We start from the raw sequence: 14,004 nt of genomic DNA, 5'->3' as shown, positions 1-14,004 counted from the left end.
TATGTTTATTTTTGCACCTAATACTTATAAATTATTTGTCTATGGATATTAAAGAACTATATCACATTGGATTTAATAAGAAATTTATGCAGTATCATTTAATGTTTTGAAAGTATTATTTAAAATAATAAGACTATTTTTAGGAAGTAATCAAAATACAGTTTTTAAATTATAAAAATGTATTTTAAGTATATTATATAGCTCCAAATGTAAGCCAACTCTAATTATAACCATTAAATTTCTTTTTTAGGTAATCATTTATGTAAAAATTATAACTAACTCTGGAATACAACAACCCCTATGTAAAGTTTTGGACACTGTTTTGCAATTAATTTTGATATAGTTTTTGCAAAAATATATTTTGTAAATAATTAATTTTAAATAATTTGTAGATGTTTGATTGGTGGGAGAAAGGGAGATAATGAGGCAGACTCCTACGTGTGCCCCAACTGGGATCTACCCAGCAAACCTGTCTGGGGCAGAAGCTCGAATATCAAGCTATTTTAGTACCTGAGGCAGATGCTCGAACCAACAAAGCTATTCTCAGCACCCGAGATCACTCTTGAACAATGGAGCCACTGGCTGTGGGAGGGGAAGAAGCAGAGAAAGAGAAGAGAAGCAGATGGTTAGTCTTCCTGTGTGCCCTGTCAATCAAACCCAGGACGTTCATATGCTGGGCCAACATTCTAACCACTTTGCAACCACCCAGGGCCATTTATTGACTGAAAAAAATTACCTTAAAACTCATTTTTAAAAAGACTTAATCTTATTTAAGGGTAAGCACACTTCTACTACCAACATGAATTCTAAATGGTATTGTGATACTTTTTAAGATTTTTGCAATATTTATTGTTTAAAAATCCCAAGAATTGACAACTACTCTTGTAGGTCCTTGGAGTCAAGATGATCTCATTTTCATAAAGTTGTCTGCATTTCTCACAGGATAGAGTCATTGTGCTAACAGATTTGGTTGGAACAGGTTGTAACTGTATTATGAAAAAATTCCATGTTGGGCCCTGGCCGGTTGGCTCAGCAGTAGAGCATCGGCCTGGCGTGCGGGGGGACCCGGGTTCTATTCCCGGCCAGGGCACATAGGAGAAGCGCCCATTTGCTTCTCCACCCCCCCCCCCTTCCTTCCTCTCTGTCTCTCTCTTCCCCCCCCCGCAGCCAAGGCTCCATTGGAGCAAAGATGGCCCGGGCGCTGGGGATGGCTCCTTGGCCTCTGCCCCAGGCGCTAGAGTGGCTCTGGTCTCAGCAGAGCGACGCCCCGGAGGTGCAGAGCATCGCCCCCTGGTGGGCAGAGCCTCGCCCCTGGTGGGCGTGCCGGGTGGATCCCGTTCTGGCACATGCGGGAGTCTGTCTGACTGTCTCTCCCCGTTTCCAGCTTCAGAAAAAAACAAAAAAACGAAACAAAACAAAAAATTCCATGTTGGTTTTTCTAAAATCAGTGAACATAATTTTCCATCGAGATAGTGTTAAGCACTTTAAACTCTCTGTTTACTGCTATAGCATGGGAGAGGAATTTATATCAAGCATTGTAAATAATTATGAACTATTCTTTATCATATAATTAACTACAAATAACAATCAAATAAAACAAACATATAAGCTATCATCTGGGTCAGTTTTGATGTATTTATATGTAAAACAAATAGTTTAAATTTTTTTCTGATACATCAACCTCTACGGTAAGAATAATTTTGCTGACATTCTTACATGAAAAACTTAAGCCAGATAACACCAAGATCATTACTATTTGACCACTATAGGGTATGGGAAATTACTTAGGGTCCCAAATTAACATGGGTTCAAAGATCATAAGAATAGACTCACTGTGTACGAAGAATTACATCATCATCAAATTACATTTCATATATCTGGAAAAATTCGTAGAAATTTAAATTTCAGGTAGGTGAACTTGTCAGTTCTTCTTTTCTTTTTAAAAAAATTCTCATTCTGATAGAAGTATTTCTCTCTTTAACCAACTCTATATCAAAAGATCCATAAATTTTTGACTTCTAAACTAGACCTCTCCGAATATGGCATGTAGTTTTACAAAATCTAAAGTGCTGTGTTCCGATGTTTGAGAAGTCCTGAATGAAATTTGATAGATAAGACTCCCTTGTTTCTGAACAGCAGCCATTTTGTGCAATTGACTTGTCAGAAAGACTGCTTAAGAAGGGACAGGCACCCCTCTCACTCCACAGCTGCGGCCCAGGTTTTTCACTTAAGTTGCTATTGCTCTTCCTTCCTTTCCTTCCTTCCCTTCCTTCCTCCCTCCCTTCCCCTTCCTTCCTTTCCCTTCTTTTCCTTTTCTTCCCTCCCCTCCCCTCCCCTCCCCTCCCCTCCCCTCCCCTCCCCTCCCCTCCCCTCCCCTCCCCTCCCCTCCCCTCCCCTCCCCTCCCCTCCCCTCCCCTCCCTTCCCTTCCCTTCTCTTCCCTTCCCTTCCCTTCCCTTCCCTTCCTTTTCATAGTGGAATTATCTCCAGAAAGTGATGGGGAAACTCAAACTTACCATGGAGATCTGAAGAGATAAGCTTTGAAAAAGAAGAGGAAAAAAGGAAAAATGCCATTTTTATTTTATTTATTTATTTTACCAAAAAGGACTCATTATGGCTATTGACTAACAAGTGCTTCCATTAGATGCCTATACCTATTGTCAAGTAAGAGTCAGGCAGTGGTGAACTGTGGGAATAAACGAAATGTTTCTAAGGTGTGTTCCAGGCAATTCCATATTTCCTTGAATTAATTTTGCGGTTCCCTAAAAAAAAAAACAGTCATCAAAGGAGTGACTGCTCTAAGTGTGTTTGTTCTGTCATCCACTTGACCAAACCACCATTGCAGGTGCAGGTGTGTGGCATGAAAGCACTGGATAGCCCAACTCAATGACTGGCAAGGAGGATAGCCCAACTCAATGACTGGCAAGGAGGATAGCCCAATTCAATGACTGGCAGGGACAGTGCTATAGACTACCAGCAGAACAGGTGTACAATATGCACTTTTTAATCGACTCACAGAGACAGGACCCCACACAGGTTGTCATTAAAAGACTGAAGACCATTCATTGTGTTATCTAATGGGTTGCTTCCTCCTTCAGTCTTCCAGCCCACTGGCTTGCTCATGCAGGTCAAAAAACGAGAAATGGGCTCTCTTGCATCATACCGGCATTCTCAGGAGACAACTGCCTTGGGGTGAAATGTTATTGCATGATCAGTATGCACAGGATGAGCATTGTTCCAGTGTGCCTGGCACAGTCCAGATTAAAGCCCGTAGCAGGATAACTATTAATAATGCCCTCATTTACTCTCTAAAGTATCCCAGTTTGGATGATCAATTATACGATCACCCTAATGAAGGTCCTCAGTAAGGTCATTTTGTGGCACTCAGTAACTACAGCATCGCACTCCTGTTCCCCTGGGTTCAGCCAAGACTCAGAACCCACAGAACAAAGGAACTCCATTTGGGAATACTAAGAAGCGTCTCTATTTTAATTATAACTCATTCACCTATGGTTTCTGTACTATTTTAGTAATGACCATTTTTAATATATTTGATTTATATATTTTTATCTCCTCCCTCCCAAAAGAAAAAAGAACACTGCATTTTTATCAGGCAAAAAGTAAAGTGGCAATAATACAAGAAACAACAAACATATCATATTTTTTTCATTAACAATTCAAGCACTACAAAACATAGAATGTACAACTTAAAAATGAAAATACAAATTAAAGAAAAATGGGATACATGTCATATTAGCAATGCAAAAGACCAGCTTAAGCATAGTTTCTCTAAATCAACAATTAATAAAAGAAAAGTGTCCTTTTCTCAAATACGCACAAAAATATTTCAGTCACTTCTAGGGAAAAATTAATAAAAAAACTTTCTGCTAAATCTATATTACAGTAGCATGTATTACTAATGGTTTACAAAACTTAAGTGTCTTCTTACACTTAAAATTTACACCCTTTTCCAATCATTATACACTCATTCCATCCAGTCCGTCAAAAATAAAATTATTTCATTTCTATATTTATGAAATAATTTCTGATATGTTATGGATCTCAAGTGGTGAATGGGTATGATAGGGACAGTGATCAGAATAATGTCATGGATCTAAAGTGGGACAAGGGTCAAACAGAGAGAAAAATCCCCTCTCTCTGGCACACATTGATTCCCATAATAATCCTAGTATTTCTAAAATAATTCTAATTGTTCATTTCTTCATTCTAAAAAAAAAAGTCTAAAATTTTCATATTTAAATCTTCTATCCACTTCCAGAGTTTATTCAGTCTATCCAGTTATGCCACACGACAGAAACTTTCCTCTTGGGTTCATATCATGCCTACAATTCTGAGTTTAGCTGAAAAACAAAACCCCCAAGTAATCAGGACTCAGTAATATAACCTCCTTTCTTCCACATGTTTAGTGCTTTACATGACATTTTTATGGTAAACAGCACAATCCTAGCTACAGATCTACAATGCAAATGAGAGAAATATTTAAACGTTTTCAAGCAATAATACCAGTCAATGTCCACTGCAACCCGCGTCTTTGAAGAAGTTCTGCAAGTTCATGCTTGTAGCCAAGATTTTATAGTAGGTCATGCTTCACAGGTGCAGTTCTAAAACTAAGAAGGATGGGAAATCACACTGATGTCTTTTTCCGAGCCACCTGTACAGAGGGACCTATGGTCAGTCCGCCTTGGCTGTGAGCCTCCTGGTTTAAGTCCAGCAACTGCCTGCCAGACATTCACATGAGGTGGCAAACTGGAGGATGGAGAACTGAACTGCAGTTCTGGAAAGGGTTCCAGTGGCTAGCGAGTGGTCCCTGGGTGTCATTCACTGCTGCTGCTGCTGCTGCCTCCATCGTCTCGCGTTGGGGAGGATGAACTGTCCCGGACTGGCAGCAGGTCATAATGGCAAGGGATGTGACTGTTCTTTGGAAGGTCATATGGATCTTGGGTGAGATGCCCATTATTGCTGAAAATTCCTTGGACAACACTCACTGTAGGTTCTGTGACAACCAGGGACATATTAATTGATCAGCAATGAAAATAATTAAACAGAATATGACATTCCTTGCAAATACCAAATACACAAGAGGAGATTTCTTTTTTTTTTTATCCTTCTTTTTTGTATTTTTCTGAAGTTGGAAACAGGGAGACAGTCAGACAGACTCCCGCATGTGCCTGACCAGGATCCACCCAGCATGCCCACCAGGGGGCGATGCTCTGCCTATCTGGGGCATTGCTCTGTTGCAACCAGAGCCATTCTAGCACCTGAGGCAGAGGCCACAGAGCCATCCTCAGTGCCCGGGCCAACCTTACTCCAATGGAGCCTTGGCTGCAGGAGAGGAAGAGAGAGACAGAGAGGAAGGAGAGGGGGAGGGGTGGAAAAGCAGATGGGCGCCTCTCCTGTGTACCCTGGCCAGGAATCGAACCCGGGACTCCTGCACGCCAGGCCGACGCTCTACCACTGAGCCAACCGGTCAGGACCAAGAGGAGCTTTCTTATAAAAATAAAAGAAAATATTACTTTTTAAAACAAATGATCCTTTTATAATCACAGAGGTGGCTACTCTGTGGTTGGCACACACTCAGTGATGCCCACAAATGGTGTTCAGAACAAAAAAGTAACTGTATGGTTGGGATGAAGACATCAAGGGAACACACAGAAACCCTGATATGAATCATTGTCTGAAAAACCTTGGAGATAATTTAGTGCAAACCCCCTGCTCTATGGGTAAAAGACTGAGGTCCTTAGAGGTTAATTCAACTCATGAAAATGTAAGTTTACAATGTTAGGACTCAGGCTCTCAGCCGAGGTCCCATGTTACAGCAGAGAGCTTATGGTACATTTCAAAAGGGACTCGTTACTGATCTTGCTATGACAAATTTAGTTCACTATGCCTTCCATTTTAAAAAAGCTCTCTTAATACTTTAAAAATAGTTATATGTCTTCAGTGACATAGCTATAGCATAAGATGAGTTATTAGCAACTAGAGTTAAATTAGCCACTTCATTTATAAGTAGAAGAGAATTTTTTAAGGTTTAAATCATAAATACTAATACAGAGATAGAGAGTAAGAGAAATTTAAAATATACAGTCCTAATATCTAGCAACCAATAGCTCTGATATGTTTTAACTTTCCCCAAATTGTTCTTGCCAGGGACAATCAAAATATCTCTAATTTTAAATTGAATTGTTATTAATTTATATCAGATTTACATCTTAAACTCTTAATGACATATTAAACAAATTTAAAAGTAAAGTGTTTCAATCCTGCTAAAAGCATTATATGTATATTAATATGATACATGCAACCAGGAATTGGAACGCCCTTTTTAATCTAGCAGAGCCATTTGTTTTAGCTAAGTCGACATATTCACTAGCTCAGTGGTAGTCAACCTGGTCCCTAACGCCCACTAGTGGGCATTCCAGCTTTCATGGTGAGCAGTAGTGGAGCAACCAAAGTATAAATAAAAAGATAGATTTAACTATAGTAAGTTGTTTTATAAAGATTTATTCTGCCAAACAGCGAAAATCCAACATAAAGTACTTGGTAAGTAATTATTATTATATGCTTTAACTTGCTGTAACTCTCTGCTTTATAAATTTTATAAAGTAAAGTTACTTCCCTACTTTATAAATCACAATTACTATGGAACCGGTGGGTGGTTAGAAAATTTTACTACTAACAGAGATACAAAAGTGGGTGGTAGGTATAAAAAGGTTGACTACCCCTGCACTAGCTAATATGATATTTATGCTATTCCACATGTAGGCTAAAATATTTACTATGGCCACAAAACAAAAGATGGACGACCAGGTGGATCATCCTTTAGATTTTCTAAACGGCATTACCCTGAATAATTTATTTGGTGCCAATTAATATGATCACTGTAAACACAGCTTACATTTAAAATAGGAGCTATTATTTTTAATAAGGTTTATATGAAATGCTATTGTATTCTCAAAGACTTTGAAACTGTTTTGTTTTGTTTGTTTGTTTTTAATTCCCACACTAGGTTCTTTCTTTGGTTTGGAAAACTTACCAACTTCATAGACATTCTTGTTGGCTGAGGTTGAGTTATTGATCTCCGCGTATGGGGAATCTCTCCGTGCTGGGGACTTCATCTCCACATAGCCACACTCTGAGTTTTTGGGGATAAGTACAGGTGGGTCTTTAATAGTGGCATATGGATTTTCAGAACTGTTTAGGGAGCAGGTACTTGAATTATATTCTGAATTCTTTCCCAAGTCTGTGAAGAGAGATGGCAGAAAAAAGTAAATGTTATTTCACGCACATTATTTTTTTTTAATTTTATTTTGCAATTACAGTTCATATTTGATATTATTTGTCTTAGTTTCAGGTATACCGAACAATGTTATCTTTTTTTTCTTGGTGATAATTTACTTGGGCAGTTTTTCTTTACAGCTAGTTTTTTAGATTCTATACAGTGAAAATAATACTAAATGCTTTTATGTTATTTGGATAGAATTTGCTATGAAATTACTATAAAATATTAAAGAACACAAAGTAATTTTAGCTTTTTCCCTAAGGTAAGTACCAACACAAACATCATGGATTTGATTCCATTTTAATTTTCACACTCCAATAAAATTAATTCCATTCTATTTTACTAATAGTCTCCAAATTCCCAAAGACTTCAATCAAGAAACCATCTGTTGATGAACCCAGAAGCACCAGAAGGTCCTATTCTCGTGGTGAGGAAGGCATTTGTGCTGTGAGGATTCCTTCCAAAACCTCAGTACTGGGCACCTGAAGTTATTACTCAAATTCTTCCTGAAGAGCAGGCCTCAGCGAACCTGTTACCATGATGATCTCTTCCTATTTTCCATGCTATTTCCTTTTCTCCCCTTGTAAGTCATGCCTCCCAGCCTTTCGGGGTGGTGGTGATCACTAAGTGAACTACAGCGTAGGCTTGGTAAATCTGAACTGCTGTATGAATGAATGAAATATGAGTGTTTTCCCAGCAAACTGAAACCTCTGTTCCCCCAAGACTTAATGCTCTAACTCAGGGGTCAGGAACCTTTTTGGCTGAGAGAGCCATAAATGCCACATATTTTAAAATGTAATTCCATGAGAGCCATACAACGACCCATGTACATTACGCATTATCCAATAAAAATTTGGTGTTGTCCCGAAGGACAGCTGTGATTGGCTCCAGCCACCCGCAACCATGAACATGAGCGGTAGGAAATGAATGGATTGTAATACATGAGAATGTTTTATATTTTAATGTTATTATTCTTTTTATTAAAGATTTGTCTGCAAGCCAGATGCAGCCATCAGAAGAGCCATATCTGGCTCACGAGCCATAGGATCCCAACCCCTGCTCTAATTGGATGCACCTATGGCTGCTGTCTTGATGTTAGTCAAAATGTTTGTGTGTTTGTTGAAACAATGACACTAACAATTCTACAATTTTTCTACATTTCCACTCTTGTTTGTTTAGCAAATTATTTCGGTCTCTGAGATATATTTTCTAATTATGATTTTATAAAGGTATTTCTTCCTCAAATTTGCACATACCTTTCAAGGATTTCCCCATATAACTTCTATCAAGTCCAAAAGCACCTGTGATAAAGGAAGAAGGAAAAGACCAAGTGAGCCTGACCAGGTGGTTTGAAACCACGAGGTTGCCAGCTTGAGCATGGGTTCACCAGCTTGAGCGTGGGATCATAGACAAGACCCCATGCCTGCTCACGTGAGCCCAAGGTTCCTGGCTTGAGCAAGGGGTCACTGGCTTGGCTGCAACCTCCTGATCAAGACACTTTTGAGAAAGCAATCAATGAACAACTAAGGTGCTGCAGTGGTGCCGCGATGAAGAATTGGTGCTTGTCATCTCTCTCCCTTCCTGTCTCCTGTCCCTATCTAACACTCTTTTTGCCTCTTTATCTCTCACCAAAAAGAAAAGAAAGAAAAAGAAAATACTCAGTGCAAACTGAAAGCAAGAGAAAGTCTATCTAATACTTCAAGGTCCTGGAGGAAGATGGTTGGGGCACCCACTTCCTTCTAACTGCAGGACATCAAGGTTGCTGCTTCCCTTTCCCTTCCTTCCTTCCTTCCTTCCTTCCTTCCTTCCTTCCTTCCTTCCTTCTTTCCTTCCTTCTTTCCTTCTTTCCTTCCTTCCTTCCTCTCTCCCTCTCTTCCCTTTCTTCCTTCCTTCCTTCCCTCCCTCCCTCCTTCCTTCCTTCCTTCCTTCCTTCCTTCCTTCCTTCCTTCCTTCCTTCCTTCCTTCCTTCCTTCCTTCCTTCCTCTCTCCCTCTCTCCCTTTTCTTCCTTCCTTCCTTCCCTCCTTCCCTCCTTCCCTCCCTTCCTTCCTTCCTTCCTTCCTTCCTTCCTTCCTTCCTTCCTTCCTTCCTTCCTTTTTTATTAAGTGAGAAGTGGGGAGGCAGAGACAGACTCCCGCATGTGCTCTGACTGGGATTCACCCAGCAATCCCTCTACTGGGGGATGCTCTTCCCATCTGGGTCTGCAGCTCTGTTGCTTGGCCACCGAGCTATTTTAGCACCTGAGGAGAGGCCACGGAACCATCCTCAGCACCAGGAGAAAACTTGCTCAAATCATTTGAGCCTTGGCTGCTGGAGGGGAAGAAAGAGAGAGAAGAGACAGAGAAAGACAAGGGGGAGGGATGGAGAAGCTGATAGATGACTGCTTCTTCTGTGTGCCCTGACCAGAAATCAAATGCAGGACTTCCACACGCCAGGCAGATGCTCTACCACTGAGCCAACTGGCCAGGGCCTAGGCTGCTGCTTTTCAAATCTTTACACCAATCACTCATGCTAGGTATCCTCGGTGCTTAGAATTAAGAATACACATATCATTCTGATCATTCTCTTGTTCACTGACAGGGACTTTGGGAAAGGCTGATGAATACACGGTGGAAACTGAGACACCGATGAATCAGTACACTTGATTCCAGGTTGCACAGTAGACGGGTCACAACCAGGATTAGAACTGAGATAAAGGACTTACATTTCATCAGTTTTTAGCCATATGACTTTGAACAAGATATTCAACTCTCTGAGTGTCAATTTTCTTACCTCTAAAATGAGGAAAACAAAACCTGCCTCCCAAGCCTTCCAGGGTTGTGGTGATCATGAAGTGAAATAGAGCATAGCCTGGGCTAACTCTGAAGCGCCATGTAAACGAATGGTGTTTCAATTACTATAACACTTACAGTGTCTATCTGTATGCATTCCAAGGCCCTCTCGATTATCTTTGAAAGGAATGGTATAGACTTGGGTTAAAAACAGAGAGCAAAGTAATGACTTGGGATGAATATTCAAGTATGAGAATGTGAAAGAAATGACCCCCTACAACTGTGCGTGTGTTTCTTAGAGTGATATTAAACTCAAGTTCGGATGGTGATGTCTGACGGGGACACACACTGTGGAGGAAGAGGAAGAATTCCCTAAGGGGAGAGAGCAGGTCTAATATCGGTCTTCGGGACAGGAAATGGGGATGTCTAATAATGTCTATCCGGTGAGCTCTAAGTTCTTGGAATGTCCTACCCAGTAAGAGTGTTTTTGTTTACCTGGGGACCTAGGGATATACTGGATAGTTTAACAAAGTGATTTATGGGAGGGGGGTTGGGCCATTTGGTGTCAGCTCAACCTCCAGACGGGCTGGAGACTACAGGTCAACCACATGGGCAGTAAACCAGGTCTGCATGACCAAGCCCACATAAAAACCCTGAACACTAAGTCGGAGGTGAGCTTCCCTATTTGCACATATTTGATGTGAATTGCCACACATTGTTGCCAGAAAAAGTTAGCACTTTCCATGATTCCAATAGGAAAGGACAGCTGGAAGTTTCATGCTTTGAACTTTCCTTGACTCTGTCCACTACCTCTTTCTTGGGCTGATTTTAATCTGTATCCTTTGCTGTGATAAACTAAGGCCATGAGTATAACAGGTTTCAGGGAGTTCTTTCCAGGAAATTATTGATCCTGAGGTTGGCCTTGAAGATTCCCAGACTTGGTAAAGGGACCCATGAGAGTGGCAGAGGCCTTTGCCTCTGAAAGCCTCCTGTCAAGGAACTCTGTCTACATTACTCTTTGCCAAATTCCCTGAGCCATTTCCAAACTGGTCCAAAGTCTTGTTAAATGTACATCTTGCTTTAGCTTGCAATGAGCCTTCCCCAAGAGGTTAAAGAGAGCAGCATGGAGTGGATAGTAAATTAGGGAACAAAGGTTGGGGCTGTCATACCAAATACCCCTGCCAGAGTCTCTCTTCACTGCCTTGGAAAATCAGGGTGCTGATTTAACAAGGAAGCTGATAGGGTTCCCCATGAACTCCCATATGTCCCAAGCACTGAACAGAGACTTTCAAAATGTTTGGTTTAATCTAATTCATACAATGAGCCAGAACACAATCACTGACCCTATTTTACAAAGGAACGAATCAGTCTTGAGAGGGTGCTTGACCCAGTGTCATATAAAAGAATCAGGAATCAATACCAGGACTTTTGTATGAAGTTCAGGGCTTTTTCGGACAATATCAACACAACTTTTCCATCATTTAAAACACTGACCCACTTCATCATCTACTCTGTACTTGGTAAAAGCAGACTTTTTCTGTGCAACAATCTTAAAAGGACATTAAATGGAGAATTATTCTTGGAATAGAACAAACCAAGGAGATTCAAAATTTCCAATAAAGATTTTATGTCTCTTGGGTCTCACTGAGTTAGAGAGCAGTCTATTCGTGACCATGGCAATGACTGTGTGTTCTAGAATCAGAACAAATTACAACAGGTGAAGGCAGAACAAGGCTCTTCCCTCAGGAGCACGTGGTGGTATTTTACTGACTATCAATTCAGGTACTACTTTAAGCTAAATTATTAATGTAATTTAGACTTTTTAAAAAATACTTCCCTAATTAAATAATCTCACCAATAAGTATGTTGTAAATAACTGTTCTTTGAATGGGTCTATCTTATAAATAATTTTACTGTAAGTGTAGAAATACACACCCTCTTGATAATATTGGGGTAGACTGCAGATAAATGTTTAGAATTTATACTCATTTTCCTTCTTAAACATTTGCATTTCTGTAGTAAGGGGGTTTTCAAACCCACAGGGACTGATTTCTACAATGGATCAGGTAATTGAATGTATACAGAATTCTCAGAAATGTCAGAGGGGGAGCAATCAGAAGCCCACCTAGGAGGCCCTGCTTTACCCCCGTCCTTCCCTGAACCCTGAACAGGAGAGCTAACCTCTGGGCTTCCCAGTGCTTCCCTCTAGAAACAGCATTCATGGAAGGGCCCCTCCAATAGAGGTGGTACATTTAGCAAATAAAAACACAGGAAGGCCGGTTAAATTAATTTCAAAGGAACAACAAATAGTTTTTAGTATAAGCATGTCCCATATATTTGAAATATATTTATATTAAAAATAATTGTTGCTTATTTGAAATCCAGACTTAACTGGGCTTCATGGCAACCTTACCACTAAAAAATACACACTAGAGGGTTTGATAACCATAAGGCACCCCTCACACATTAGTTACTGCATCATCGAGCCACTCCTTGAAAATAGGGAGCACGTCCTTAGAAAGGGCACCACGTACTCAGGGGATATCCTGGCAGTTCTCTGTGTGTGGTCCAGGAACCTGACCCCCTTCGCAGGAAGGCTGTATGAGCAAAGAGTTTCTCATAACAATACAGTAACACTGTTTGCCCTTCTCACTCTCCCTTTCTCTCAAGTCTATGGTGGAGTTTTCTAGGAGCTATACCAAGGCTGAGCTCACTACTGTTTGAGCGCAGGAGCAGAGTGAAAATCTAGCTGTCCTCTATTTAAGCCAGACGTAAGATTTAGGAAAGTGTTAGAGTGCTACTCTTGCCTGTAGTCTTTGGAAAATTTAGTAATTTTTCATAAGAGGCATCCTATATTATCATGAAATGAGATTATTATTAAAAATAAGTTAATAGATAATTATTTTAAGTGTTCTTGGTTTTAATGTGCAATATGGTAAATCTCAATTGATAGAACCCAAATCAACAGAAGCTCTGTGGGGTCCTCAGTAACTTTTCAGAGTCCGTGAAAGGATCCGACCACAGAATACCTGAGAGCCACTGACTTACCGTATCCTGTTGCAGTCTCCACTTCCTCACCTAGAAGGGGAAGGGGGCCTCCAGTGCGGCGCCCCATATTAAAAGAGAGTGAGGAGAGGCCCACAACCTGGTTCCCAGGTGATCAGCTTAACTCCCAAGCCTTCCACTGGCTGGGGTTTGAGACTTGATACAACTTACTTAACCTCTTTAAGACTAAGTTCCTTAACTGTGACATGAAGAGGATGATGATAATAATAGTTCCAACCTATTAAGAGTGCTTAGGAAATGAAGTAAGTTAATATAGAGAGAGTAAGAATGTAAGCTACAAGCATGCAGAGAGCCTTCTCTCATTTAATTATTCCTGGCATATTGTTGAAATTCAGTGTTGAATAAATAAGGCATCTGGGATAGTAATTAGCCCCATACAGGGGTTAGGTATAACTCCACCGTTTAGTTTTTCCCTGTGTGTCTTCAATAGCTCACTCTGGCACAGACAGACATCCGCGACTGTCTGAGGCAACTGACAGACACAGCAGCTCAGTGAGGACACAGCTGGGGACTCACCAAGCTCGTTGAGGTAGCCGCCATGCTTCCAGTCTGCAGGCAGGGTCCCCGTGCAGTCCACCATGGTGCCTCTCTTCCCAGGATTTACGTTTTTCAGATTCACAAATAGCTGATTGTTTTTTGACTGTTAAAAATATAAACAACAAAAGATGTAAAGAGAGAATGCAATGCGGTGTAAGTACAATGTGATCGATCAGACAGAAGCACGTCCATGGCTGGATCAAGGACTGGTCCTTAACGGAGGGGACTGTTTCTGACCTGGTGGGACATCAAGGGCGACAGGAATATATGTCCCTTGACCCCAATAGCTCCCTCCATTGCCTCAGTGTCTTCATTTCATGTTGTTACTCTATAC

General features: G+C 40.6%; 1 protein-coding gene across 3 annotated transcripts in view; it reads right to left on the bottom strand.

The window, feature by feature from the left end:
- Positions 1-2,638: 2,638 nt before the first annotated feature.
- Positions 2,639-14,004, bottom strand: part of MEGF10 (multiple EGF like domains 10) — a 195,641-nt gene continuing 184,275 nt past the window's right edge. Inside the window, exons 22-25 of one of the 3 annotated variants that reach the window (XM_066274255.1) lie at positions 13,650-13,773; positions 8,555-8,599; positions 7,053-7,259; positions 2,639-5,012 (exon numbers count right to left, since the gene is read on the bottom strand). In XM_066274255.1, the coding sequence (XP_066130352.1) occupies positions 4,834-5,012; positions 7,053-7,259; positions 8,555-8,599; positions 13,650-13,773 (555 nt within the window). In that variant the 3' untranslated portion in view covers positions 2,639-4,833. Of the gene's footprint in view, positions 5,013-7,052; positions 7,260-8,554; positions 8,635-13,649; positions 13,774-14,004 lie in introns of those variants that run through there. The other 2 variants (XM_066274256.1, XM_066274257.1) reach the window with 2 other exon arrangements.

Source organism: Saccopteryx bilineata, chromosome 4 (assembly GCF_036850765.1).
Source record: "Saccopteryx bilineata isolate mSacBil1 chromosome 4, mSacBil1_pri_phased_curated, whole genome shotgun sequence".
NCBI classification, from domain to species: Eukaryota; Metazoa; Chordata; class Mammalia; order Chiroptera; family Emballonuridae; genus Saccopteryx; species Saccopteryx bilineata.
Note: the sequence above shows the minus strand (reverse complement) of the source record. Positions and strands in the feature narration are given on the sequence as shown.